Genomic DNA, 25,970 nt, shown 5'->3' on the forward strand with positions numbered 1-25,970 from the left:
CATTTTTCCTCATTCCATTCAGCCTGAGCCCCATCTCTCCTTGATCTAGCATTTCCCTTCTGTGTCTGTCAGAATTACCATTCCACCTATTTTCCAGCATCACCCTTCTTTGTGTCCATCTCATCTATATCCCTATCTCACCACTTTTTCAGAATCTTCATTTGTCTCTGTCCTTGTCTTTACCCCATGTTCACCATTTGCCCTTTCAATGTCTTTATCTCCCCCCCCCACACTTTTTCAGCATTACTTCTATGTCTCTATTTCACCTCCTCTTCATGTCCCCTCTGTATCTCTATCCTTATTCAGTAGGTCCTGCTTACTCTTTCTCTTCTTTGTGTCACTATCTCCATTTTCAGCTTTCCCCCCTTTTCCTTTGTTACTGCACCCGGTAGCCAGAATCTTTCCACCCTCCCTCCACTCCGGCCCAGCCCAGTATGAAATATTTCCTTTTGTTTCCCTCCCCTCTCTCTTTCTCTCTCTCTTCTCCTCCCTCACCCACGAGTCCTGCATCTGGCCCTCTCCCTTCTACCTGCACCTGGCAACAACCCCCTGCTCCGCGGCTCTCTTCAGCAACTCGTCAGCAGCGGTGATCAAGACAAGCTGCCGACATCGAGGCCTTCCCTCTACGAGTCCCGCCTTTGTGGAAAAAGGAAGTTGAAACAAGCGGGACTCGCAAAGGGTAGGCCCCGACATCAGAAGTTTGTGTCGATCGCTGCTGCTGAGTTGCCGAAGAGAGCCGCGGAGCAGAGGGTGTGGCCGGAAGCAGGTAGAAGGGAGAGGGCTGCTGGAAGAGATAGAAGTTCCGGAGTATGACACCGACCCGGGCCAGGATGATTTCTTTTTCAGGCATGCAGCTTACAAGTCCGGCGTCGCGGCGGGAAATAGCCATGCTGAGCAGTGAGCTCAGCACGTACACAGATGAAAGCCTTGCTTGCTGATTAGTCCTGCGGCACGACGGGGCGGGGCCGCCGGACCAATCAGCAAGCAAGGCTTTCATCTGTGTACGTGCTGAGCTCACTGCTCAGCATGGCTATTTCCCGCCGCGTCGCCGGACTTGTAAGCTGCACGCCTGCATCACCAGAATTTAGGTAGGCTGTTTTCATCCCCGTGGGAGTCCCGTGGGCCAGGGGGCGTCCCCGTGGGAGTCCCATGGGTCAGGGGGGCATCCCCGTGGGAGTCCCGTGGGCGAGGGGGTGTCCCCGTGGGAGTCCCATGGGCCAGGGGGGAACCCGCGGGATCCCCACGATCCCCGTTCCCATGCAGACCTCTACTCCAGGGCCTGCGGTGGTTGTGCAAGACACTGTGGTGATGGTTTTGGAGAGAGACAACCTCCCCCCACCCCACCCCACCCCCAAAACCAAGAAAGGTCCTGGTAATCTCCATCTCAAGGTTCATCGACCAGAAAGCCTGGTCTGAGATGGGACTGGATAGCTGAGTCCTAGTTTCACCTCATTACATCGATGGCTTTCTAAACTCGCTTTCTAAATGCAATGAAGTGAAACCTGGACAAGGTCCAGCTACTTCTTAGGACATGCAAATTTCTGAGCACCTTGGCCTAAAAGGTTTCTCTGCTCCACTGGAACTGAAGGCTTCTTTCTCTTAAAGAACAGCAGTCAACTCTAGTAGAAGCTGAAACGAAATCAATTCTGAAGCTCTGAACACCTTAACATGCTGTCCAGCATGAGGTGACCAGAACCAATTTATTTACAAGTACGGATGGCTTTATACTGAAGCTTTTATAATTCAAGGTGTAGTTGTCAATTATTTATTCGGTTTTCTGTACTGTTCTCCCAGGGAAGCCCAGAACAGTTTACATGAATTTATTCAGGTTCTCCAGCATTTTTCCCTCTCTGTCCTGGTGGGCTCACAATCTATCTAATGTACTTGGAGCAATGGGGTGGTTAAGTGACTTGCCCAGGGTCACAAGGAGCAGTGTGGGTTTGAACCCACAACCTCAGGGTGCTGAGGCTGTAGCTTTAACCACTGCACCACTCTAGAAATCAGAATGTAGCAAAAGTGATCCAAGTGTAGGACAATCCAGCCATTGTGACATCACTGATGAGGTTGGCTCTTATTGGTGGAATGAGGCATTATGACATCACAATACCTGCTCTGGTTATCAGAGGCTGTATCTTTTCACACTATTTATTTATACCCTCAGGGGAGCTCAGAACAGTTCACATGAATTTATTCAGGTACTCAAGCATTTTTCTCTCTCTGTCCTAGTGGGCTCACACTCTATCTAATGTACCTGGGGCAATGAGGGGGATTAAAGGGCAAATTCTATAAGAAGCACCCATAAGTTAGGCGACAAAATAGGAACCGTTCAGCGCGATTCAAGTAAAATTGGGTGCTGTTTAATGAATCACGCTGAGCGGCGCCTTAATGGAAGCGCCCAATAAATAGGCCAGCTCTAGGCACAACTAAAAGTTAGGCGGCCATGCGAGCGCTTAAGCACGCTCAAGAGCAGAAATTCTGCAACAAGGCGCCTAACACTTAGCCACGCCCACGCCTAACATACATAACGGCCATTTTTTTTTTTAAGGCCGCCTACATTTTTAGAGGCGCCTTATTGCAGAATTGCTCGTTTCTTGATAGGCGCCTTGGCTTCAATTATTGCTGATTGAAAAGCTTAATTGAGCTGGTTAATCAATTTTGGTAGGCGCCTATCTAGTTGGGCGCCTCCAAAATAGGAGCCTAACATTAGGTGCCGGTTACAGAATGTGGGACTAAGTGACTTGCCCGGTGACAGGTCAAATGCGCGCAAGACAATAGTGCGCGGACAAAAACGCGAAGACAATTCAGCGCAAAGACAATAGCGTGTAAAGACAATAGCACGCAAGACAGTTGAGCGCAACGATAACTCAGCACAAGACAATTGAGCGCAACGATAACTGAGCGCGAGACAATTGAGCGCAACGATAACTCAGCGCAATGACAATTCAGCGCACCTCTAGATGGCGCCTGGCGAACGAAGGCCATGCGCATGTTCAGCACGTTAACACGTGATCACGTCACCACGTTGTCAGTATGGTTCCCTTGACTCTTTGCGTTTTCAATATAAGTCATGTGAATGCATTTTTGTTACTATTTGCGTTTTCAATATAAGTCACGTGAATGCATTGTCTTGCGCGCAATTGTCTATGAACCACCCTACCAAACCTGGACTATAGTACTTTTATTCTCTCTCATTCTCTCTTCTGGAGCTGATTCTGGGTTTTATTCTGAGTTAAATATATTTAATAAACCGATTGCTTTAGATTGTTCTGGCTAGTAATTTGAAAAAGAAAGTGACCATACTGTCTGTGTATCGCACAGTCTCCACCCTCCTCGTCTATTAATGAATATTCGTCCTTATTCTACACTGGATTCTATATAAGTTGCCCAAATGTGGACATCGATCCCAGATGCATATGTATACTAATTAGTTAGTTGGGTACTAACAACTAATTATTGGCACTATTTTGGATTTATACCTTTCTATAATGCTGTATGCCCAAATTGTCTCGAGCTTAACTAATGGTCAGGAGCTTCTTCCCCTTCCAGCAGAGGCAGCAGCAGCTTTCACAAATAGCTGCTCTATCAGTGCTGGGTCTTCCTCTCTGCTGCCTTTGCAGAAGCAGAAAGTAGGCAGAACTGACAGAGAGGAAGGCCCAATGCCGGCAAGAGCTGTGAGTTATAAAGGCTGTGCTGATGACAGGGAGGGGGTGATAAAGAAAGAGAGAGGGAGGGTGGTACCCATTGGGGGAAGAGAGAAATGTTACACCCAACTGGGGAGAGAGAGAAGGGAGGGAGAAGGAAGACCAGGGAAGGGAGGGGAGAGAAGAAAAATATGCCAGACCATGGGGAAGGGAGGGAGGGTGGGAAAGGAAGGAAGGAAAGGAGATGCCAGACCTTGGAGGGGGAGGGAGAGATGCCAGGGCATGGGGGTAGGGAAGAGAAGGAGACAGATATGGCTGACCAAGAGATGGAGGAAGGGATGGAAAGGAAGGACAGAAGTTGTCATAAGGGGATGGAGAAATGGAAAGGAAAGAGAGGAGGGAGAAACCAGGACATGGGGGGAAATAAGGGAAGGAGACAGAGATGCTAGACCATGAGGTGGGATGGGAAGGAAGGGAGGAAAGGAGAAGAGAGCGATACCAGAGCATGGGGGAGGGTGGAGACAAAGAGAATAAATGGAGAAGGGGTGAAGCTGAAATGAATCATGCATAAAGGAGAGAAGGGGCACAGGATAGACAGTTTATGGGAAGGAGCATAGAAAGAGGGAAGATGCTATGTGGAGGGGGAGAAGGCAGAGGGTGGACAGTGGATGGCAGTGGATGGAAGAGAGAGAGTGGAATTGGATGGAAGAGGCAGAGAGGGAGACAGCAGATGCCGCATAGAAGGGAGAGAGAGGACAGACACTGGATGCTTTAGAATAAAGTAGTATTGTAGCTGTATTGATAAACATTTATAAATAGAAAAGGGAAATAAGGTAATCTTTTCATTGGACTAATTTTAATACATTTTTTGCTAACTTTCGGAGACCAAAACCCCTTTCCTCGGGTCAGAACAGGATGCCATAACAGCAGAATACTGTACTAACTTAAGGAAGGAGGTTTTGGCCTCTGAAAGCTAATTGAAAAATGTATTATTCCAATAAAATAGTATTTTCTTATTTCCCATTTATTGTTTTATTTCTGTTTGTTAATTTGTAAAGTGATGATTATTATTTGTTAATTTTCTCAAATTTACCTCTGCTATCTTTATATTGTGTCACTGTGTTTCTGTTTCTGTGGTGTTGCATTGTATGCAGAGTCTGGCTTCTTGGAGGTTCAATTTAACTTTTGTCTACATATTTCTATTTTTAGTTTGTGATTACTTGTTCCATACTGGGCATGAAAAGGGCATGGTTTTCTGTCAGTACTGACTGTGCAGGATCAATCCGTATTAATCTGGCTTGTTTAGTTTAACCATGGTGTATTAATGTTCTACTGCTTACCGCAGTGTTTAATATGCTGCCTTTTCCTAGGTACACCTTTGCTGTGTGACTCGTGGATAATTAATAAAAATATTTTTTTATAGAGGGGGTATTACAAAATGATCAGCCCTGGGTGTCAAATATATTATCCGATAGAGACCCAGATATTATGAAAACTCAATATGTACTGAAATAAACACTTTAAATGTTAAATGTGGTATTGTCCAATAAAGTAAAACAGACACAGCATAAGCTGACTCATTTAAAAATGAAGGAAAAAGGAAAAATATATTAAGATATGCCACTGCTATGTATGTAAATACTTGACTATCTCTTGGGAAGGTGACTAAGGGTTCTACAAACAATTTGTAATACAACAGTTCATATCCCATCCTTTTATGTGAAAAAAAAATTACAGAACTTCAAATATGTAACTTTGTCAGGCTGCTTATGAACCCAAGAAATGAAAAATCAGCCATTCTCAACATTTTGGATCTGAGAATTTAGGCCTGAATGCACTAAAGATAATCGGTAATACCGACTGGATCACTGTTGGCCAATTCTCTGACCGATTTTGGACAAGCGATCGATGTGCTACTAAGATTACATGCAAATGATTTACATGGAGGTGCAAATCATTTGCATGCGCACCCGATGGATAGCCCTAGCATCAGTGACAGGGGAAGCAGCCTCCTGTCACTGATATTAGGGCTTCTGTTTTTTTTAATGGCACAGATGTTGTGAATGGGTTGCCATTAAAAACAAAATGAATAAAACCCGCCACCATAAACCCAGGCAGACTTGTCTACTGACAGGTCTGCACCAGTCAGCTATTTTGGGTCGATAGGAACGATCACGATTTTGTGTGGGATTTTAGGGCATTGATCGATGGGCTAGTTTGCATGGGATGCTGGATCGGAGAATGAGCGATCGCTCGGAGTTTTGTGTGTCGGGTCGGATAATCCGATCGATCGCAACACCGGTTTAGCGACGATCGTTCGACGCTCGGTAAGTGTAGTGCTTCCCCTAATTAGTCACTTTTTTTCCCCAGAGACAGTCACATATTTGCTTTAACCATGTTTGTGGTACCGGTTGTATATTATGTATCCTCAGCTGTCTTTTTCCGTATTATTTTCTTTGCAGCAAGTTACCGAGCTGGGCTAGAGCTGTTGTCCCTAAAATTTTTTATGTGACGGAGAAGGCCTGGAACTATTATCCATACACAATTACAGGTAAACAGCCAACCTGCTTAGAAGCTCACTTTTAAGATTAAGATCCAAGATAGAGTAGGAAATGGCTCAGGACTCGCGAGGATAAATCGTGAGTCGTTAATCATTTCTTTAGTTCTTTCCTATAAATGTGTGTATTTGAAATGGTATCATGTCTCCCTTTTCTTGTGGGCTTTGAAAGGAATATGTATGAAAGTATGATTATTGTGAACTTGTGGAAACACCTTTTTTCTTTGGTTTGGTATCGTTTGATATTGTAACTATTAAAATTATAAATAAATAAATTAATTAATTAAAAAAGAAGCTCTTTTTTTTAAATATATTTTTATTTATCAAATTTTATATTTTACAAATCAAGTATCCACTTGTACAGAAAGTTGAAGAAAAGCAAGCAAATAATACTCAAGAATTAAAATACATAATAATCAAATAACATAAATATTTAGCTTAAATTCAGCTCAAGTCCTCCATTTAGATCCAAGAAAAAGTAGGCGAACATATTAACAAATATTAACAAAATATTTGAATCAAATATATAAGAAAACAAGATCCCTTTAGCTGAGAGAGGATACCATTAAATTCAATTTGCACATCACTTTTATTTCCCTTCATCCAGTCGAGTTCCTGCCAGAAAGGCTGTCAACTGGAAGGGCTCAAAGAAAACCTATTTTTTCATACGATACACATTTACAAGGGTGCCGTAGAAAAAAAGTCCCTCCAAGGGATATAACCCCTGGCTTCATCATAAGAAATTCTCGCCTTCTTCTTTGAGTATCCCGTGCCAAATCTGGAAACATTAAAATTTTATATCCAAGAAATTCTTTCATTTTATTTTTAAAGAAAAGTCTAAGCAACCAGTTTTTATCTGGTGCAAGAGCCACAGTGAGAAGCAATGCGGTCTCTCTGTCCGAGAGTTCTAGCATTGATAAATAAAAATATATATATAAAAAAAAAAGAAGCTCACTTTGTAGTATCTGCTTCGTCTGAGTTTGTGGACAAAACGTGGGCAGGGATTTTCATTTTTTGCTAGGTCATTTCACATGAGAGCACTCTTCGGACTAGCTGTGCTCATTACACATCTTAATAACAGAAAAAGCAAACACAGGCCTTTCTGTGAGTGGAAAGTATTTTACCTGGGGATGTCAGATCTTTGCTGTCAGTGGGCAAAAGTGTTTGCTGTGTTCAAGGACGCTCGTCTTTCACCCACTGAGGGAAGAAGCAATGCCAGGGCAAACCGGGTGTAGAGGTTGGAAGCGCATGCATATTTTTGCATCAGGAAAGCTACGCATATATTTTCCAGTGGAAAAATTACATGCAGAAAAATCCAGGTACAATTTCTGCAATGGATTTTTCCAGGGGTGATAATCCTTTTGCTTTAATTAGTGGTGCAGACCTCACTGGTAAAGGTGCCCATGGAGCTGCCACCTGTGTTGGCGGCTTCACTGCCTTCGTTGACGGAAACATGATTAAAACAATGGTCCATTTAAAAGGGTGGATGGTTGCCATTAGGGTTACCATATGGCTCAAGAAAAAGGAGGACAGATTGAGACATCCGGGTTTTACTTCCATTGTTTTCAATAGAAGTAAAGCCCAAACGTCTCTGTCTGTCCTCCTTCCTTCCACTGCTTTCAGTAGAAGTAAAACCCGGATGTCTCAATCCGTCTTCCTGTTTCTGGAGCCATAGGATAACCCTAGTTGCCATGCTATAGGTAGAGCCCAGTGACTTCAACAAGGGACTGAGAACCCAAAGAAGACGGGGTTCAAATCCCCGATCACTTTAATCTATTGCTTCAGGAACTTGAGGCGGTCCAGAGGAAGGCGACGTAAACGATAGGAAGCTTACGCCAGAAGATATATGAGGAGAGACTGGAAGCCCTGAATATGTATACCCTAGAGCAGGGGTAGGGAACTCCGGTCCTCGAGAGCCGTATTCCAGGCGGGTTTTCAGGATTTCCCCAATGAATACACATTGAAAGCAGTGCATGAAAATAGATCTCATGCATATTCTTTGGGGAAATCCTGAAAACCCGACTGGAATACAGCTCTTGAGGACCGGAGTTCCCTACCCCTGCCCTAGAAGAAAGGAGGGACAGGGGGGGATATGATTCAGACGTTCAAATACTTGAAGGGTATTAACGTAGAACAAAATCTTTTCCAGAGAAAGGAAAATGGTAAAACCAGAGGACATAATTTGAGGTAGATTCAAGAGCAATGTTAGGAAATTCTACTTTACAGAGAGGGTGGTGGATTCCTGGAATGCGCTCCTGAGAGAGGTGGTGGAGAGGAAAACAGTGACGGAGTTCAAAGAAGCGTGAGATGAACACAAAGGATCTAGAATCAGAAAATAATAGTAAATATTGAACTAAGGCCAGTTACTGGGCAGACTTGCACAGTCTGTGGCTGTATATGGCCGTTTGGGGGAGGATGGGCTGGAGAGGGCTTCAGTGGCTGGGAGGGTGTAGATGGGCTGGAGTAGGTTTTGACGGAGATTTCGGCAGTTGGAACCCAAGCACAGTACCGGGCAGAGCTTTGGATTCTTGCCCAGAAATAGCTAAGAAGAAAAAAAATATTAAAAAAAATTTAAAATTGAATCAGGTTGGGCAGACTGGATGGACCATTTGGGTCTTTATCTGCCGTCATCTACTATGTTAGGAACCTCTTTGATGGCTGGGACTTTGGAAGAGAGTCAGAGCTTGTCACCCTATGTAGCACTACATATAGCCACTAGTTATATAAAAATATGAGACCCAATATTCAGTCGGTGGCCATGTATCTGGGATTTTACCTCTCAAAATATGGTAACCCTACGAACTTCAATTGACATGAAGTTTCAGATTGAAGAGATCTTCGTAAAACATACCACTGTAAGAGATCATGCAAGTATTTACAAGAGTGCTGGTGCGAAGATTTATATATCTTCATCAACAATTTTCATTGAATCCCATTCTCGGCAGCAGTGGCGTACCTAGGGTATGTGGCACCCGGGGCCCATCATTTTTTGACACCCCCCCCCCCCCCCTCATGTAAAATTTTTTTTTTTTTTTTTTTTTTGCAATAACCATGAAATGGAATAAATGGTCAGAATAGAAACAGGCAGTGAAAATTTTCTTTTTTTTTTTTTTTTTTTTTCCAAAGTATTTTTATTGAGAATGGCAAAAGGTCCAGACAAGCAACCATGGTCTGTACAGAAACTTATACATTATCAAAAAGAACACAGAATGAGAGTAACAGCAACAACAAGCATGAACAAGCCTCTCCCAAGAGAAAATTGCCAATGAGAGGCATAGCAATACACAACAAAAGGCCAAAACTTGGGGCAAGCAAACAAATCCCACCCCAGAACCCACAAGAATAATAAGCCGGACTAGACCCTCAGCCATATTTTATAATGAAAAAAACCCCCACAAGCAACAACACCCAGACCGCTCACCAGACACACCAATCCGCACAACAAGCACCCAAGAAACACCCAGCCACCACCCAGACAAAACTACCAGACACACCTACCCCACCAAGCCCAGACCCAACCCCCCCTCCCCAGAGAGTGCAAGCGCAAAGTGGACCGTGAAAAGGGCAGCTGCAGAAGTGGAAAGCCCCAGATAAGTAGGTTAGCTAAAGAAAGCCCACAGATAGAAGAAATCAGGATAACAGAAGTTCCAACAAATGCTCCCACAGAAAATTTTCTTTTATTGAACCTCATTTATGTAACCATTATTCCAAACATAACATAACATAAATTATGTCTGAATTGTCATGACATCAGAAGTACATATGGAGTAGTTGCAGGTGATGCTTGGGACAGTTCTGATTATGTTAGTTTGGTTTTATGTGTTTTTTTAATAGAAGGGTTTTTATTTCTTTTTTTAAGGTTTTGTAGTTTGTGGTCGAGGTCAATAGGTTGTAGAGTTGGGGGTCAAGTGTTGCAGCTCGATTGGCTAGGAGGTTGTCGAACAGTTTTTTTCTTTTGACGTTTTTGGTTGGAGGGTGTGTGAATGGTGTGTGAGTTCTCCTATGTCTGTTTGAAGTGGATTGAATTATTTAGCTGAAGAAATTAGTTACCCCCCCATTCCACACACATTAATTCTCTTCCATTTTTGTTCCCATTATAAAAAAAACACTGATAAGTTCCCAGGAAAAAAATACATTAAAATAAGAAGTGAAAACAAAGGCCCCTACAGATGAGAACATAACATAAGAATAGCCTAACTGGGTCACACCAATGGTCCATCATGCCCAGTAGCCCATTCTCATGGTAGCCAATAGTGCTGCCCGATTCAGAGAAAAATATTTCATTCGATTCGATTCACCCTGTTGAATCGATTTTTCGATTAGATTCACTGTTAATGACACCGCTTTTTAAGTTTAAACAAAGTATAACAATAAATTGATTGAACAAACCATATTTTTTCTACTGAATAATAGTTTAGGTATACTGAATAGCAAAAATGTTAAAGCCACACAGAAAAGCAGTAAAAGTCAATAGGTTCTCCAAGTGGGAACAACCTGATGTCTCAGCACTTGAGGAAAAGACCACGTAATAATGTTTATAAGATAAATCATATAAATGATTATACTGAAGCAGGGTGTCCTCAGCGTGAGAGGTAAGCGAGAGGAGAGAATTCTCCAGTGCTTTACACAATAAGGCTCCTCTGCCTGCAGTGCACACCATCATAGGACACCTCAGGTGTGCTCAAATTAATCAATGTGATAAATTAAACAGTGATAAACAATTGGTCAATCACAAGAGTGCAAGATCAAACAGGTTGTTCCCACTCAGAGAACCTATTGACTTTACTGCTTTTCTGTGTGAGTAGATAATTAAGCAAATTTCTGATAGCCTACAGAACTGATTCTCACCTTCCATCCCCAGCCCCCAAGACTTACCAGACCCCCCCTGCCGATGCATTTACTTACTGCCTGAACTGGATATTAAATCGTGGGGAAGAGAGGAGAAATGCGGGGAAAAAGCCAGCCAAAACTAGTATTTGTTGCTGCTGAGTGCACCAATCCAGGGCAAGCAGACGCTTCCCCCATGTCTTAATAACAGACAATGGACTTTTCCTCCAGGAATTTGTCCAAACCTTTCTTAAAACCAGCTACGCTATCTACTTTTAACATAACTTCTGGCCACTTCATTTTTAAGCTTAGATCTTTCCTTCCAAACAGAGACCTTGCTAGATGTCAAATACAGCACAAGGTAACTTCACATGGACTTAACTGTGCAGGAAATGAATCTCCTCATACACCCACCATATAGTGCAAAAATGTGCAAAGGTCTGTTTTTTTCTTTCGATCACTACATAGCCTAATGCCACACAAGCAGCGCTGTTACAAACATATTCTGAAGGTCAATGCTAAGGTTGACAAAGTTTCCTTCCTTGGACCAGAAGGAGATACTGACAAACCACTGGAAGAGATTCTAAAACAACTACCCAGAAATAACACCCAAAGACCCACTCAGTGTGTGAACCAGTTGAGTGGAGTGGACTAACTGGGGGTGGAAATGGGCCCAGAGTTTGCTCAGCAGAATTTCCCAGACTACCTCTTCCTCTCAACACACTGACATGCTACCACCACCACCAACACTAGGAACACCTCACCGAGTATGCCAGCAATGCTTATAAACTTTATAAAACACATTATTATATTTTCTTATAAAGCATATATTTTAACTGAACTCAGCCTTGCCATTCACAAAAATAGAAAAGTTCCCATTTCAAGCTGTCTCATGTACACTTTTCAAATCTAACATATTGTAATCACAAAACAGAAAATAAAATTATTTTTTCTACCTTTTGTTCTCTGATCAATATTCAAATCTTGTTGGTCCCAGGCTCTTGTTGTCTTGCTTGCCAGGGTCTCCTTTCTCCGTGCTAACCATCCGTCTGCCATCTCTGTTCTCCCCTTCCGTTTCCCTTCCCTCTCCCGGAGATCTGGCATCTTTCCTTTTTTTTGTCTCCATCCACAGATTCACCTTTTCTCAACTCCCCACCACCCCAGGATCCACCATCTCTCCCTTTCTGTTCCCAACTATCCTCCTATCCAGTATCTCTATCCCCCCTCCACACCATCCCCTGTTTCCAAGTTCTCTCCCTTTCTGTTCCTTCCCTCCCTAAATCCCATTATGCACCATCTCTCTCCCACTCCTCTGTTTTTAGACCCATTATTTCTAACCCCCAAAGTCTGGCATATGCATGTATCTTTGAACCCCCCCTTCCCTCTCTCCCTCTGTGTACTTTTACACCAGGACCCCCCTCCCCCGAAGGTCTGTCCCCCCTCCGAAGGGCTACACCCCATCCCTGAAGACCTGCACCCCCCGAAGGACTTTACCTCCCACCCGAAGGTCTGTCCCCCTCTGAAGGCCTAAACCCCACCCCTGAAGGACTGCACCCCCCCCCCGAAGGCCTGCACTCCCTTGAAGGTCTGCACCCCCCCGAAGGCCTGTCCCCCCCTTGAAGGCCTGTCCCACCCCCTTGTAGGCCTGTCCCCCCTTTAAGGCCTGCCTGCCTGCCTTTCCCCCCCTTGAAGGCCTGTCTCCCCCTTGAAGGCCTGCACCCCCCTTGAAGGCCTGCACCCCCCCTTGAAGGCCTGTCCCCCCCCTTGTAGGCCTGTCCCCCCCCTTGTAGGCCTGTCCCCCCCCTTGTAGGCCTGTCCCCCCCTTGAAGGCCTGCCTGCCTTTCCCCCCTTGAAGGTCTGCACCCCCCCAAAGGCCTACACCCCCCCCCCGAAGGTCTGCACCCCCCTGAAGGCCTGCCTGCCCCCCTTGAAGGCCTGCACCCCTTGAATGTCTGCACCCCCCCCCCCCGAAGGCCTGTCCCCCCTTGAAGGCCTGCCTGCCTGCCTGTCACCCCCTCCCCCTTGAAAGCCTGCTTGCCTGCCCGCCCGCCCCACCCTGAAGGCCTGATGCCCCGACCCACCCCGAAGGACCGCTCGCCCCCCTGGCCTCCCCGCACCACCTATGAACAGCCGCAGCAGGATCGCGAAGTCAGCGTCGGGTACCAGCCCTAAGGGGGTGTTCCCGGCCTTGCCGTTCAGTCCCCCGCCACCCCCGAAGGACCGCTCGCCCCCCTGGCCTCCCCGCACCACCTATGAACAGCCGCAGCAGGATCGCGAAGTCAGCGTCAGCGATCCCTGCTGCTTCCTGCGCCACGGTCCCGCCCCTCCTCTGACGTCAGAGGAGGGGCGGGATCGCGTCGTAGGAAGCAGCGCAGGGATGCTGACGCTGACTTTGCGATCCTGCTGCGGCTGTTCATAGGTGGTGCGGGGAGGCCAGGGGGGCGAGCGGTCCTTCGGGGGTGGCGGGGGACTGAACGGCAAGGCCGGGAACACCCCCTTAGGGCTGGTACCCGGGGCGGCCCGCCCCCCCCTAGGTACGCCACTGCTCGGCAGTCATCCATTTTAACTTCCTATAGTAGGGAGTTACGAGGGGGGTGCTGAAAAGTTCTCAGCCCAGCCAAGACGAGAATGACGTGGCTATAGTTCAATCAATGATCTGAAACAAAGTCAAAACATGGACTTCCGTTTCTGCAAATTGGCACTTAACAAAATAAGAGAACGCTCTTTCCAGCTCCAGTGGCAAAATAGCGCTCAGAATTTAGGAAGTTGGTCGGGCTGAGCACTTTTCAGCACCCCTCCATAAACGATCGTGTTTTTGAAGTCCGTATAACAAATGCATAATTCGAATGGTTAGGTGCTACTGAAAATTAGTGGTTAGCCCTCAACAGATGATTTAACTGGCCAGGAGGAGTTTCTGGACAGCTAAATTACTTTGAATATCGACCCAAAGAATTATTGGACCCCCTCCATCACCAACCTACTGACAGCTCCAACTGACCTCAAAGCTTTTCGAAAAGAAATCAAAACCATACTATTCAAGAAATTCATCCTAATTTCCTAACCCCCTCTCTTTCCCCCCCTCTCCCCCCCTCTTAGTATCCTCCCCTCAAAATGTGATTTAGATCTAACGCCTTTAATTGTATTCCTCTTCCTGGAAACGTCCAGTTATCTTTTTGATGTAATCCGCTTAGAACTGCAAGGTACAGGCGGAATAGAAGTCATTAATGTAATGTAATGTAATGTAATTATATGCAAACATGTGTGTACGACACATTCTCATATTTCTTTTTTTTTCTCCTTGCTTTTTTTTACTCTTATCGTCTCGTAATCAAAACTGCGACCAGAGTACACGGTAAGTGTTTTTCTAAATATTTTATGTTACATCCCAAAATAATGTTGAGGTACAGTTTGCCGTAGGTTTCATTTCAAATGTCAAAGACCTGGGTTGGCCCTAGTGGCTCAATGAAAATTCCGAGCACTCTGGAAAGCCTGGATAAGATTACCAGGTTCAGCCTCTGTTTCCCAGGGCTGGGGATACTGAAGAAGCAGATTCCATAGACCCCCTCAAGCAAGGACTGGCAGCCTTGCCAAACAGCAGTGCCATTTGACATTCCCCCCCCCCCCCCCAATATTTAAGAACTGAAACCATATCATAAATCAAGTCACTTATGTAAACCACATCCGTCTTCCCCTCATCCCTTGCCCCCAGCATTCTCTCTCCCCCAATTTCCCTCCCATCCCTGGTTTCTTGTCTTTTTGGCCCATGATAGAACCACATTTTGGTGTTCAACAAGTCTTGCACGGCTGAGAAGCCACAAGTGGTCCCTGGAGAAAAAGGAAATCTTCCTTTTGCTCAATGATGACACCTAGTGGTTGGAATTAAGGGTATTATATACATCAGGTTCAGAGGGACTCACTATCAGTGGCTTCCACCAGACTACCACTGTAATGACTGGTCTAGGGAAAGTTATTTTAAATACTGTGGTTAAATCAGAATTAAAGTACATGATATCATTGCAACAGAGAGGGTAGTTCTGATGCAAATGGAAGTCTAAGAGATTCATGAAGAAATTATCAGGTCAAAAAGTACTACTGATCTCAAGTTTTTGGACATGTCTAAAGGTGATAACACATCAGGGAAATTCAGAAATTGCTTATTGTGCGTGGAGTGGAATTTTTAAAATCTGGTTGCTAACTACCCCCCCCCCCCCTTTTAAAAAATGGTAATGTGGTTTTTAGCGGTAACAACTCCAACGCTCATAGAATTCCTATGAGCGTCGGACCTGTCGTTGCTGAAAACTGCGCTATGGTTTTGTAAAGGGGGAGTAAATTAAGATCAGGATGGGGATACAGGCTTCATGTGTGCAATGAAAAATAAGATGGTACGGCCGTTTCTTTGGTTTTAACACCACCTGCCAGAACGCATGTTACAAGTTTCCATTTTCTATTTAAGAACTGCCATGCTCCGTGGTCTTCACTCCTGGTCTTTGAGGGCTGCCACCAGTACATTGCCCAGTTCCAGGCTGGAGATTTTGGGACACTCCTGGATTTCTTACCACCCCATTATGGTGCCTGATGGGACTTTCAGCACTAACTCCAATTAAGCAAGCACTGCAAATCCCAGTCTAAAATCAAGACTGGCCATAAATCTGCAGTTTAGAACTGGATAACTTAGCATCTCTGGGTTTTTAGGAGATCCCTAATAAATATGCAAATGATAAATTTACATATTCAGTAAGGAAATCCTGACAACCTGACCTGTTGACAGTCCCAAGTACTGTGAGTGAATACCAAAGCTATACTGGATGATATAACTGGTTACATAATGGCGATCATAACTTTGCAAAGGAATCTAATCTAATCTAATCTTCAGTTTCTGGATCGCTCTATGCTTAACTAGGTTAAAGGCGATTTTTACAAGTTAAGATCTTCACATTATTATTCAAGTAGGCTGGAGACTCGAACATCGAGGCCAAAAGAATTGCCAGAATGGATTCTCTTTCCCACATCATTGGGCTAGAGACTCCGTTCTGTGAATTCAAATAACAGACGAGGAAAAGCCATGTAAAAACAAATGGTTTATTGACAAAGCTCCCTTAGCCTGGGAAGAGCAGGCCCTCAGAATTTCAGTGCTCTTCAAAGAGAGAAAACAAGGCAAACAGATTTATACCCTAAGTGACATCATTTGTAATAATTATCCTGTTTTAGAATACAATGACATAATGATCACATGACTATGTTGAGGAATTACGGTTCATAGACAATGGCGCGAAAGACAAAGGCACGCCCGGACAATTGAGCGCAGCGCGGAGGCGCGCGCCGCTCTAAATTACTGTTTTTAGGGCTCCGACGGGGGGGCGTGGGGGGAACCCCCCCACTTTACTTAATAGACATCGCGCCGGCGTTATGGGGGGGGTTTGGGGGGCTGTAACCCTCCACATTTTACTGTAAACTTAACTTTTTCCCTAAAAACAGGGAAAAAGTGAAGTTTTCAGTAAAATGTGGGGGATTACAACCCCCAAAACGCCCCCACAACGCGGCGCGATCTCTATTAAGTAAAGTGGGGGGGGTTCCCCCCCATACACCCCCGTCGGAGCCCTAAAAACAGTAATTTAGAGCGGCACGCACCTCCGCGCTGCGCTCAATTGTCTGGGCGCGCCTTTGTCCCGGCGCGCTTTTGACCTGACACCGGAATTACAGCTCAAGTAAAGGTACACTGAGGTAGTTACAGGAAGTACAGAGTTGTAGAGTAATACATTCAACGTAAGAGAGATATTGGGCTGTTGATACAGTTGATTTTCATGTAGACCAGTGTCTCTCAAACTGTGCGTGCCAAGGCCCAGTGGTGTGCCCCAAAGAGATTCCGGGTGTGCCCCGAGAGGTTCCAGAATTTTACTTTATTTAAAAAAAATTCCCTTCATAAGTATACACTAGACTAGATGACATGTACATCCCGTACGCAAGAGTCTGTCAATGTTATGAGCATCTGTGTGCTTAAGGATACAACCGCTCAGACAAGAATCATTCTTTGACATGAAAACTAACGGCAAGTAATTTTAATTTTATTTTTTTATGCAGTAGTTATCCTAACTTGAGCAACAAAGCAATCAAGGCTGGATCTTCTTATCTTTGCGAACTTGAATTTTCAACTCTTACAGAAATAAAAAATGAAAAAAAGAGAATGCCGGTGGATGATGAAATGTGTGTTTGCTTGTTGACTATCGAGCCACATTCTGAGTTAATTTGCACTCTAAAAAAAACAAGCACGTCCATCGCATTGATTAGCAATTCTATTCTATCTACTTTAGTTTCCCAATTACCCAAATATATTTTAAAGAACTTTTCAATAAAATAACTCAAATTTTATTTTATTTTTGGCTTTGCAATTTTATTATTTCAGTTATAATGTGTCGTGAAAACCATTTGCTCTGTTTAGCGTGCCAGAGCTTAAAAAAAAAGTTTGAGAGACACTGATGTAGCAAAAGGTGTGATTGTGCTTTGTTGCATTGGGAAGGTATTTCGTGTGGTATCTGGAATGATGAAGCACAACGTTGGAAGGGTAGGACCGGTTCCAAGAGGCCTTCAACTCAGTGGCATAGCAAAGGAGGTTGGCATCCGGAGCAGTGGCGCCCAGCAGCAGCACCGCACCTTGTGCCACCCCCTCCCCCTACTCTTCTCCATCACTTGAGCATCTTCCCTCCTGCCCCCCCCCCCCGTGTACCTCTCAAAATATTCACCAGCGCAAGCAGCATTTTCCACCTGCTAAGCATCACAAGCAGCATCAACTATTCAGCTGTTGTTGTGGACTATATTTGAAGCAGTTAGGGGGGGCGGACTGCCCCCGGCACCATCTTCCCTGTTGACATCACATCCTGGTCCCACAACCAGGAAGTGACATCAGAAGGGAGCCAAGGCTGGCGTGAGCAGCAAGTGGAAGATGCTGCTTGTGATGGAGAGCATTTTAAGAGGTGTGTGGGGGTGGTGAGGAGAAGAGGTGTCAGTGCCCCCCATGGAGATGGTGCCGGGAGCAGTCGCCCCCTCAACTGCTTCAAATATAGTCCACAACAACAACTGAATGGTTGTATTGTGCTTTTAGGAAGTCGTAAGGAAGGTGGGACAACTACAACCTTAAAAATCATGCTGAGAAAACTGAATAGGCTGTTTCAGTATTTATCTGCTTTCATCGCCTACGTTAATTTGTTAGATGGTTTGCATCAGGGCCAGGACCAAGTGAGCCATGGCTCAGGATGCCCAGTGATGAAGGGGGCCGAAATCCCAGTCCAGCATGTCTCCCTCTACAGCGTGTGTTTGCTCAAATGGCAGTGGATCCAGCAGGACCATTTTCTGTACTCCGTGAATCGTGATTATCCGCCTTGTGTTGTGTTTTTAACCAACTACCGATGAAAATTCACTCCTGGGATGTGGAAACCCTTTTCTGCTCATCTGCCTCTCCTGCTTGGGTCTGACAGAGCAGCTGCTTCATTCATAAAACTCGGGCCACGGGCTCATTCATACGGCCTGCTGCCTCTCCATTTTATCAATGTTTGCGCGGCAGGCAGCGAGCGCAGCCCATCGCACAGCAGCGAGGGAATGGGAGAAAGCTCAGACCAGAGAGAAAAATCAACCCTTGCAGAGGTGCTTTGCCAGCTGACCACCTTCTAGACAGGGTATACAAAGAACTGTCATTTCTCCTTTCGCATTCATTAATCGACTCGCACGTCGCAAAGGTTTTCTTTTCAACAGTGTGTTTTGTGCGGTCGTGTCTTGTTTTACCTCCCTTTATAAATCGCTCCAGTCCGTGACTAGAGTCTGTAGTAGGACGTGACTGGAATGGGTGCTTTAATGCCATATGGGCTAAAAGAGACATACTGCAGATTAATTTTTTTTGGATTCATGTAAATTGCACACTGTAAATTCTTACCATATAAGACTGCAAGGCGGCAGGTCATCTTTTCTGTCACAGCCCCTCAAACATGGAATTCTCTCCCTATTTATTTAAGGGAAGAACACAATTTGGATAAATTTAAGAGCAAATTAAAAAGCTTTCTTTTTAAGGATGCATTTAATAATTAGAAAGCCTGACTAGGAGTCTCATTCCATTCCATAACTTCCCTGTAGTACATTGCTTTCTCCCTTCCTATTGTTTTTTTTTCCCATAATTGTCTTATCTACTATCAACAATTTGTATTTCTTTTCTCATTCTTTCCTCTTGTTTTAAATATGTTTGTATGGTTAGTCTTTAATATGTTCTGCAAGGTTTAGTTTGGGTTTTTTTCGTTTGTTTTGTTACCCCCTAAAATTTTGTCATTTTATTGATATGTACATCGCTTAGAATTTTGAATATGCGATTAATCAAATTCATAATAAAACTTGAAAACTGTTATTTTGGAAAGCTGTGTCTCTTTTTGGTGTAGTGCTACAGTACCTGAGAGCTTGGGGTTTTAATGACACTGTAGAAAAGCCAAATTCCTGTCATGGTATAAGAGGGTAAATCCCCACTGTTACAATACTAAAGGATGGAGGCGTTAAAATGAGGGCTGCGCTGCAGGGAAGCCAGAATTCAAATCCCTTTGCTTCTGGTCAGCACATGATAATTATAACGCATTAGCCGGCTAACGTGTGCAACCAAAGTAGGCAGTGGGAGGGGGGGAGGCGGAGATGAGCAGGTCTGGGGGCAGGTCTAGGGTGTCCAGATTTTACAATCGCAAACATTCATGGTTTGATCCTGGCCATTAGCCATAAAACTGAAATACCTTATTATCTCATGTATAATGCGCACTTCTGGGTGCGTATTATACCTAGGTATATACATCATCATCGTCTGACTGAAAGAGTGCATCGATGTCTACATCGTTATCTGATGTCACAATGTGATCAGCATAAAACAGCTCGTCATTGATATCAGCATCAGCATCATCGTCTCCATCATTATCGTCATCAGCTCTGTCTGTTGCATTGTAATTAAAAATTTGTGATAAATACTAGTATAGAACACTTTGAAACTTTTCGGGAAATTTAGTGGTAACATAACAAAGCGCGGTACTGATCGACAAGTTGATGAAGCTGTCCGCGCAATGTGCGGTGGCGGCAAAAAGGGTGAACAAAATGCTAGAATGATTAAGAAGGGAATTACGAACAGATCGGAGAAGGTTATCATGCCGCTGTACTGGGCCATGGTACGCCCACACCTGGAATACTGCGTCCAGCACTGGTCGCCGTACTTGAAAAAGGGCACGGTACTACTCAAAAGGGTCCAGAGAAGAGCGATTAAAATGGTTAAAGGGCTGGAGGAGTTGCCATACAGTGAGAGATTAAAGAAATTGGGCCTCTTCTCCCTTGAAAAGAGGAGACTGAGAGGGGACATGATCGAAACATTCAAAATACTGAAGGGAATTGACTTAGTAGATAAGGACAGGTTGTTCACCCTCTCCAAGGTAGGGAGAACGAGAGGGCACTCTCTAAAGTTGAAAGGGGATAGATTCCATACAAACATAAGGAAGTTCTTCTTCACCCAGAGAGTGGTGGAGAGCTGGAACGCTCTTCCGGAGGCTGTTATAGGGAAAAGCACCCTTCAGGGATTCAAGACAAAGTTAGACAAGTTCCTGCTGAACCGGAACGTACGCAGGTAGGGCTAGTCTCAGTTAGGTCCAGAGAAGAGTGACTAAGATGGTTAAGGGATTGGAGGAGCTGTCGTACAGCAAAAGATTAGAGAAACTGGGCCTCTTCTCCCTCGAACAGAGGAGATTGAGAGGGGACATGATCGAAACATTCAAGGTACTGAAGGAAATAGACTTAGTAGATAAGGACAGGTTGTTCACCCTCTCCAAGGTAGGGAGAACGAGAGGGCACTCTCTAAATTTGAAAGGGGATAGATTCCATACAAACGTAAGGAAGTTCTTCTTCACCCAGAGAGTGGTGGAGAGCTGGAACGCTCTTCCGGAGGCTGTTATAGGGAAAAGCACCCTTCAGGGATTCAAGACAAAGTTAGACAAGTTCCTGCTGATCCGGAACGTACGCAGGTAGGGCTAGTCTCAGTTAGGGCGCTGGTCTTTGATCTAAGGAGCAGACTGCTGGGCACGATGGATCACTGGTCTGACCCAGCAGCGCCAATTCTTATGTTCTTATGTTCTAAGAAAAGCATGTCCAGCTTTTCCCAACTCCAGTGGTCCCACTTCCGGCAAATCGTTGTTGTATTTCCTCTTTTACTGCTAACTTCTTTTATTTTAACACGGCCATGTGGAATTAAAATCAAATGTTTACATCGAAAATTTTAATTATTTTTTTACATACATACGTATAGAATATAATGTCTAGAACTCATATCTAATTGTACCATGTCAGCAAGTAAAAAAGACCATTTATACTTCCGTTTGTGGCATTAGTTCTGGCAATTTGGTACCCACACTGGTTCCGAAAATGTATGGCTCCAGCACATATATAGCTTATGCGGTGCCGTATTTACATTACAGGGACATCGACAATTATGCCTGCACATTATACATAGGTAAACATTTTTTTGTATTACGTTATTTTTTAAAAGTCAGAGTACGCATTATACACGGCTACGCATTTTGCACGAGATAATACGGTAAGGTTCAAGATTGCCCTGAAGATCTAGAAGAGGCAGGAAAAGCAAGAAAACAAACAAAAGATTGACCGTTAAGTCCCACAGAAAGTGCAAATTCCAGCGAAAACAAAAAATCTCTGTGGAGATGGTGATGTTCAAGATGCAGGGCTTTATTTGAAAATGTACAATTAGGCAATCCACATAAAATATATCTAGGACCTAAACCATTGTAAGGTATGGACTAGAGAATGACACGGGGAAAAAATCTGTCCCCGTCACCGCCCCGTCCCCGGCCCACCATCCTCTGCACCGCCCCGTCACCGCCATTCCATTCACCGCCCCGTCACCGTCACTGCCATCCCTTTCACCGCCCCGTCACCGCCACTGCCATCCCATTCACCGCCCCGTCACCGTCCCCGCAGCAGCCCCCACCCTCCCTCCACCTCACCTTATATTCGTTCCGAGTTTGCCGGCTTCCTTTTTCCCTAGCCGCACGCGTTCAAAAAGCCGTGCATTTAGCCAGCTCCCTCCCTCCACCTCACCTTAAATTTCGAGTTTTCCGGCTTCCTTTTTTCCGAGCCGCACGTGTTCAAAAATCCGTGCACGCGCGGCTGCGCGAGTCAATCAAACTTCTCCTCTCCTGCAACTTCCTGTTTCCGGTTGCGTCAGAGGAGAAGATTGATTGACTCGCGCAGCCGCGCGTGCACGGATTTTTGAACACGTGCGGCTCGGAAAAAAGGAAGCCGGAAAACTCGAAATTTAAGGTGAGGTGGAGGGAGGGAGCTGGCTAAATGCTACGGGCGGGCGGGCGGTGGCTGCGGGGACCGCGCAATCCTTGATACCTCACTGCGGAGACAAGACCATTCACCGCCCCGCGGGCGGTGAATGGCCTTGTCCCCGTCGCCGCAGCGACTGCTAGTTTTCTTCCCCGTTTTCGGCGGGTGACCCGCGGCTAAAATGCGGTGGCCGCGGGTAAACCGCCACCGTGTCATTCTCTAGTATGGACCCAACACGGTCCGTGTTTCGACAATGCTGTCTTCCTCAGGGGTCCCTAAAAGTCCTGATATTAAAACACCTGGATTAAACACTGAAAACGATACTGAGTCGTGACTGCGCAGATGGTTTAGGTCTTAGATATATTTTATGTGGATTATCTAATTGAACACTTTCAAATAAAGCCTGTCAAAGGTGATGAATGCATGGCATGGAGACTTGGGACTAGTATTAGTATTAGAGGATGAAACTTGGCAGGCTGTCTGGAAAATTTTGTTTAAATCCTCTCGACCTGCCAGCATTCTTCAATCTATGTTCTTTCTGTTGCATAGAACTCACTGGACCCCAATTAAGGTAGCAAAAATCTCAATCGGTCTTTCTCCCATGTGTTGGTCTTGTAATTTGCAAGAGGGCACCTTAACGCATATGATCTATGATTGTGCACACTTAGTAGGTTATTGGAATAAAGTATGGGAAACTATTTCTAAAATCTTAAACATGTCAGAACCTCTAAGTTTGCATATTATTGTACTAGGTCATCATGGCCTCCCGCATGCGCTGCCTGATCACAATGCGCGACTGCTCAACATATTGATATTTCTAGTCCTTAAAAATATATTACATTGCTGGAAAGACATGTCTAAGGTGAATTACAACACATGGTGGAATACGCTATGCCTTACAGTAAAATATGAAAGTGTTGTTGCAGAAAAACATAAGGCCATGAGTTCCTACACTAAAATATGGAGTCCGGTTAACTCCTATTGCAACACAGGCTGACGACATTCAGTTCATGTGCTGAAACATGGATATCATCATTAGAGAATGACACGGTGACAAAATTCATCACCGTTCCCGTCTTCGCGGATAACCGTGGGAAATAATCCCATGTCATTTTTTAGTGTCTATTTCAACCTCGGTCCTTCTACACCAGCATTCTTCAAAGCAAAGCTTGTGGGTCAGTGGTTGTGGCCATTCATACTTTGATTCTTATGTGAGCCAAGGATAATGAAGCCATTGTGACATCACTGATCGTGATTGGCTCTTAGGCACTGGTGGAATGAGGCATTATGACATCACAATATCTGCTCTGGATACCAGAGACTGTCATTCTGTAGTGTCTGTTTCAACCTCGGTCCTTCTACACCAGCATTCTTCAAAGCAAAGCTTGCGGGTCAGTGGTTGTGCCCAATTATACTCCGATTTTTTCCTCTCTCCTTAAAGAATAACATGAAGATGGTTTCCCGCGGTTATCCGCAGGGACGGGAACGGTGATGAATTTTGTCACCGTGTCATTCTCTAATCATCATCTCAAGCTAGCTCTTACTTTATGGCTCACTCCCAGTGTTCCTATAGGTGTATGGCTCCGGTGTCTCTCTGTGCTCTGTGTTTTTGGATATTACATGTACTTTTGGCTGCATGTCGTGCTGCTACTTTCCTCCTTATAGATAGGCATAGGTCTGCCTGCTGTATTACATTATGTAGATAATATTTTGTGAATCTTTGCATTCGTAAGGCATGCATGCTTCTTGCCTCGTTAACATTTATTGTACTTCATCTATTAAACTCAATAAAAATTTTTGAACAAAAAAAAAAAAAAAAAAAGCCTGCATCTTGAACATCACCATCTCCACAGCAAGAGCAAGAAAGCCAGCTTCTCCAGCCAGTAACAGAGCAAAGGAAGGAAGATAAAGAACTCTTTTGCAGTCAGTGGCTCAGCTTTACTGCTCCAACTTCACTTAGATTTAAAGTAGGAATGTAATGACTTTCTTAGTGTGGAACGCATGCTAAACACGTTTGTCCCGGCAAGCAATTTGTACTCAAAATAAAATGAAAGCACTTTCAACTTGCTCAAAATAACCCCAGGAGGAGATATGCATTTCTTGGTGCTAATAATCTTTTAACGGATTGATGGGACTGCGAGGGGAGGGCAGAATTCTCTCTCCTGCGACAATCTGGCATCTTTGCATGCACTTTATCGAACCCGATCCCCTGGGCGGAGAATAAGTTGTTTCTTCAAAGAAGGGAAAGCTGCACGCACCCTTGCCGTGTTACCTGCATCCGCAAGCGCGAAGCCACCTGGAAGCGGCGATTCCAGACCACGGCGAACCCTTGTTCGATTTCGTTCGTGCGGAATGACTCGATCCGTTAACGTTCCATTTCACTATTCGTGGCCGATGAGTGACAGCCATTCATAATTCAAGAAATGAGAAGCATATTGCTGTCCTCCTGGATGTGACATTCACAGATGAGCAACGAGGATGATCAGAGCTGTCGGTGAATCAGAAAATGATTCTCGTACTGGCATTTTTGTCTATTTGCACATTTAATGAACCATTTTCTGAGACAGGGAGATTCCATGAGCTGCTTTATTTTATCTCAGCCCTGCTTATTAAAATGAATTCACCATTCAGTTGTGAGCCTGCCAACACCTGAGCTGCTTGCTCCTGTTTCTCTCCCCACTGCTGATGCCAGAGCTTGAGCTTCGTGTGACGTGTAGCGTTATCCTGTCCATGTGAAAAGTGTTGATCCAAGCCTAATGCCTTACTAGTAATCAATATTATCTATTTCCTCTTTTTTCACAAGGAGGAAATGCAGCGGTAGGGCTTTTTCTCCATTGCAGGTTACAGCAGGGAGGACTGGTTCTGATTGGCATCACACAGGAGCACCATCTCTCTGGATCCACTGCCAACTCCAGACCCCGTCCTTTCTTTCTTGCCACGCTGTATGCCTGGAATAGGCTGCCAGAGTCAATATGTCATGCTCCGTCTCTAGCGGTATGCAAATTCAAGCTAAAAGGCTACTTTTTTAAAACCACTTTCAACTCTTAACTCCCACTCACTGTCAGATCCTTATACCCATTGTATCATTTCTTCTACCAGAATCTATACAGGCTATTCATTCTGTTAGAAACTCCCCCCAACCCTGAGATGTCCCGTCTGTCTGTCCAAATTAGATTGTAAGCTCTTCTGAGCAGGAACCATCTATTTGAATGTTAAATGTACAGCGCTGATTACGCCTTTCAGCATTATAGAAATTATAAGTAGAGGCATGGAAGAAGAAAAGGTGGCAAGGAGTGAGACGGAGGAATAATCTAGTTGATTAAAAGAGAAACGTGTTTCCAGAGCACCATATAATACAACACAATGGACTAGTAAAAACAGACAATGAAATTTCATATACAGTAAAATCTTGGATTGCAAGTAACTTGGTTTGCAAGTGTTTTGCAAGACAAGCAAAACATTTTATTAAATTTGAACTTGACATGCAAGCAATGTCTTGCAATACAAGTACATACAGTATACACACATCACAACTGAGCCGATGGTTCTTCTCTCTCTGACGCTGCAAGAGTGTAGTGACTCTTCTAAACGAGCAAAGTCAT

The 25,970-nt window shown here is 44.6% G+C and overlaps 1 protein-coding gene across 3 annotated transcripts in view; it reads left to right on the forward strand.

Annotated features, from left to right (window-relative positions):
- PITPNC1 (phosphatidylinositol transfer protein cytoplasmic 1) overlaps positions 1-25,970 on the forward strand; it is a 379,107-nt gene that overhangs the window by 254,874 nt on the left and 98,263 nt on the right. For all 3 annotated transcript variants that reach the window (XM_033960571.1, XM_033960570.1, XM_033960569.1), the window contains exons 3-4: positions 6,104-6,192; positions 14,370-14,377. In XM_033960571.1, the coding sequence (XP_033816462.1) occupies positions 6,104-6,192; positions 14,370-14,377 (97 nt within the window). The remainder of the gene's footprint in view (positions 1-6,103; positions 6,193-14,369; positions 14,378-25,970) is intronic.

Source organism: Geotrypetes seraphini, chromosome 10 (assembly GCF_902459505.1).
Source record: "Geotrypetes seraphini chromosome 10, aGeoSer1.1, whole genome shotgun sequence".
NCBI classification, from domain to species: Eukaryota; Metazoa; Chordata; class Amphibia; order Gymnophiona; family Dermophiidae; genus Geotrypetes; species Geotrypetes seraphini.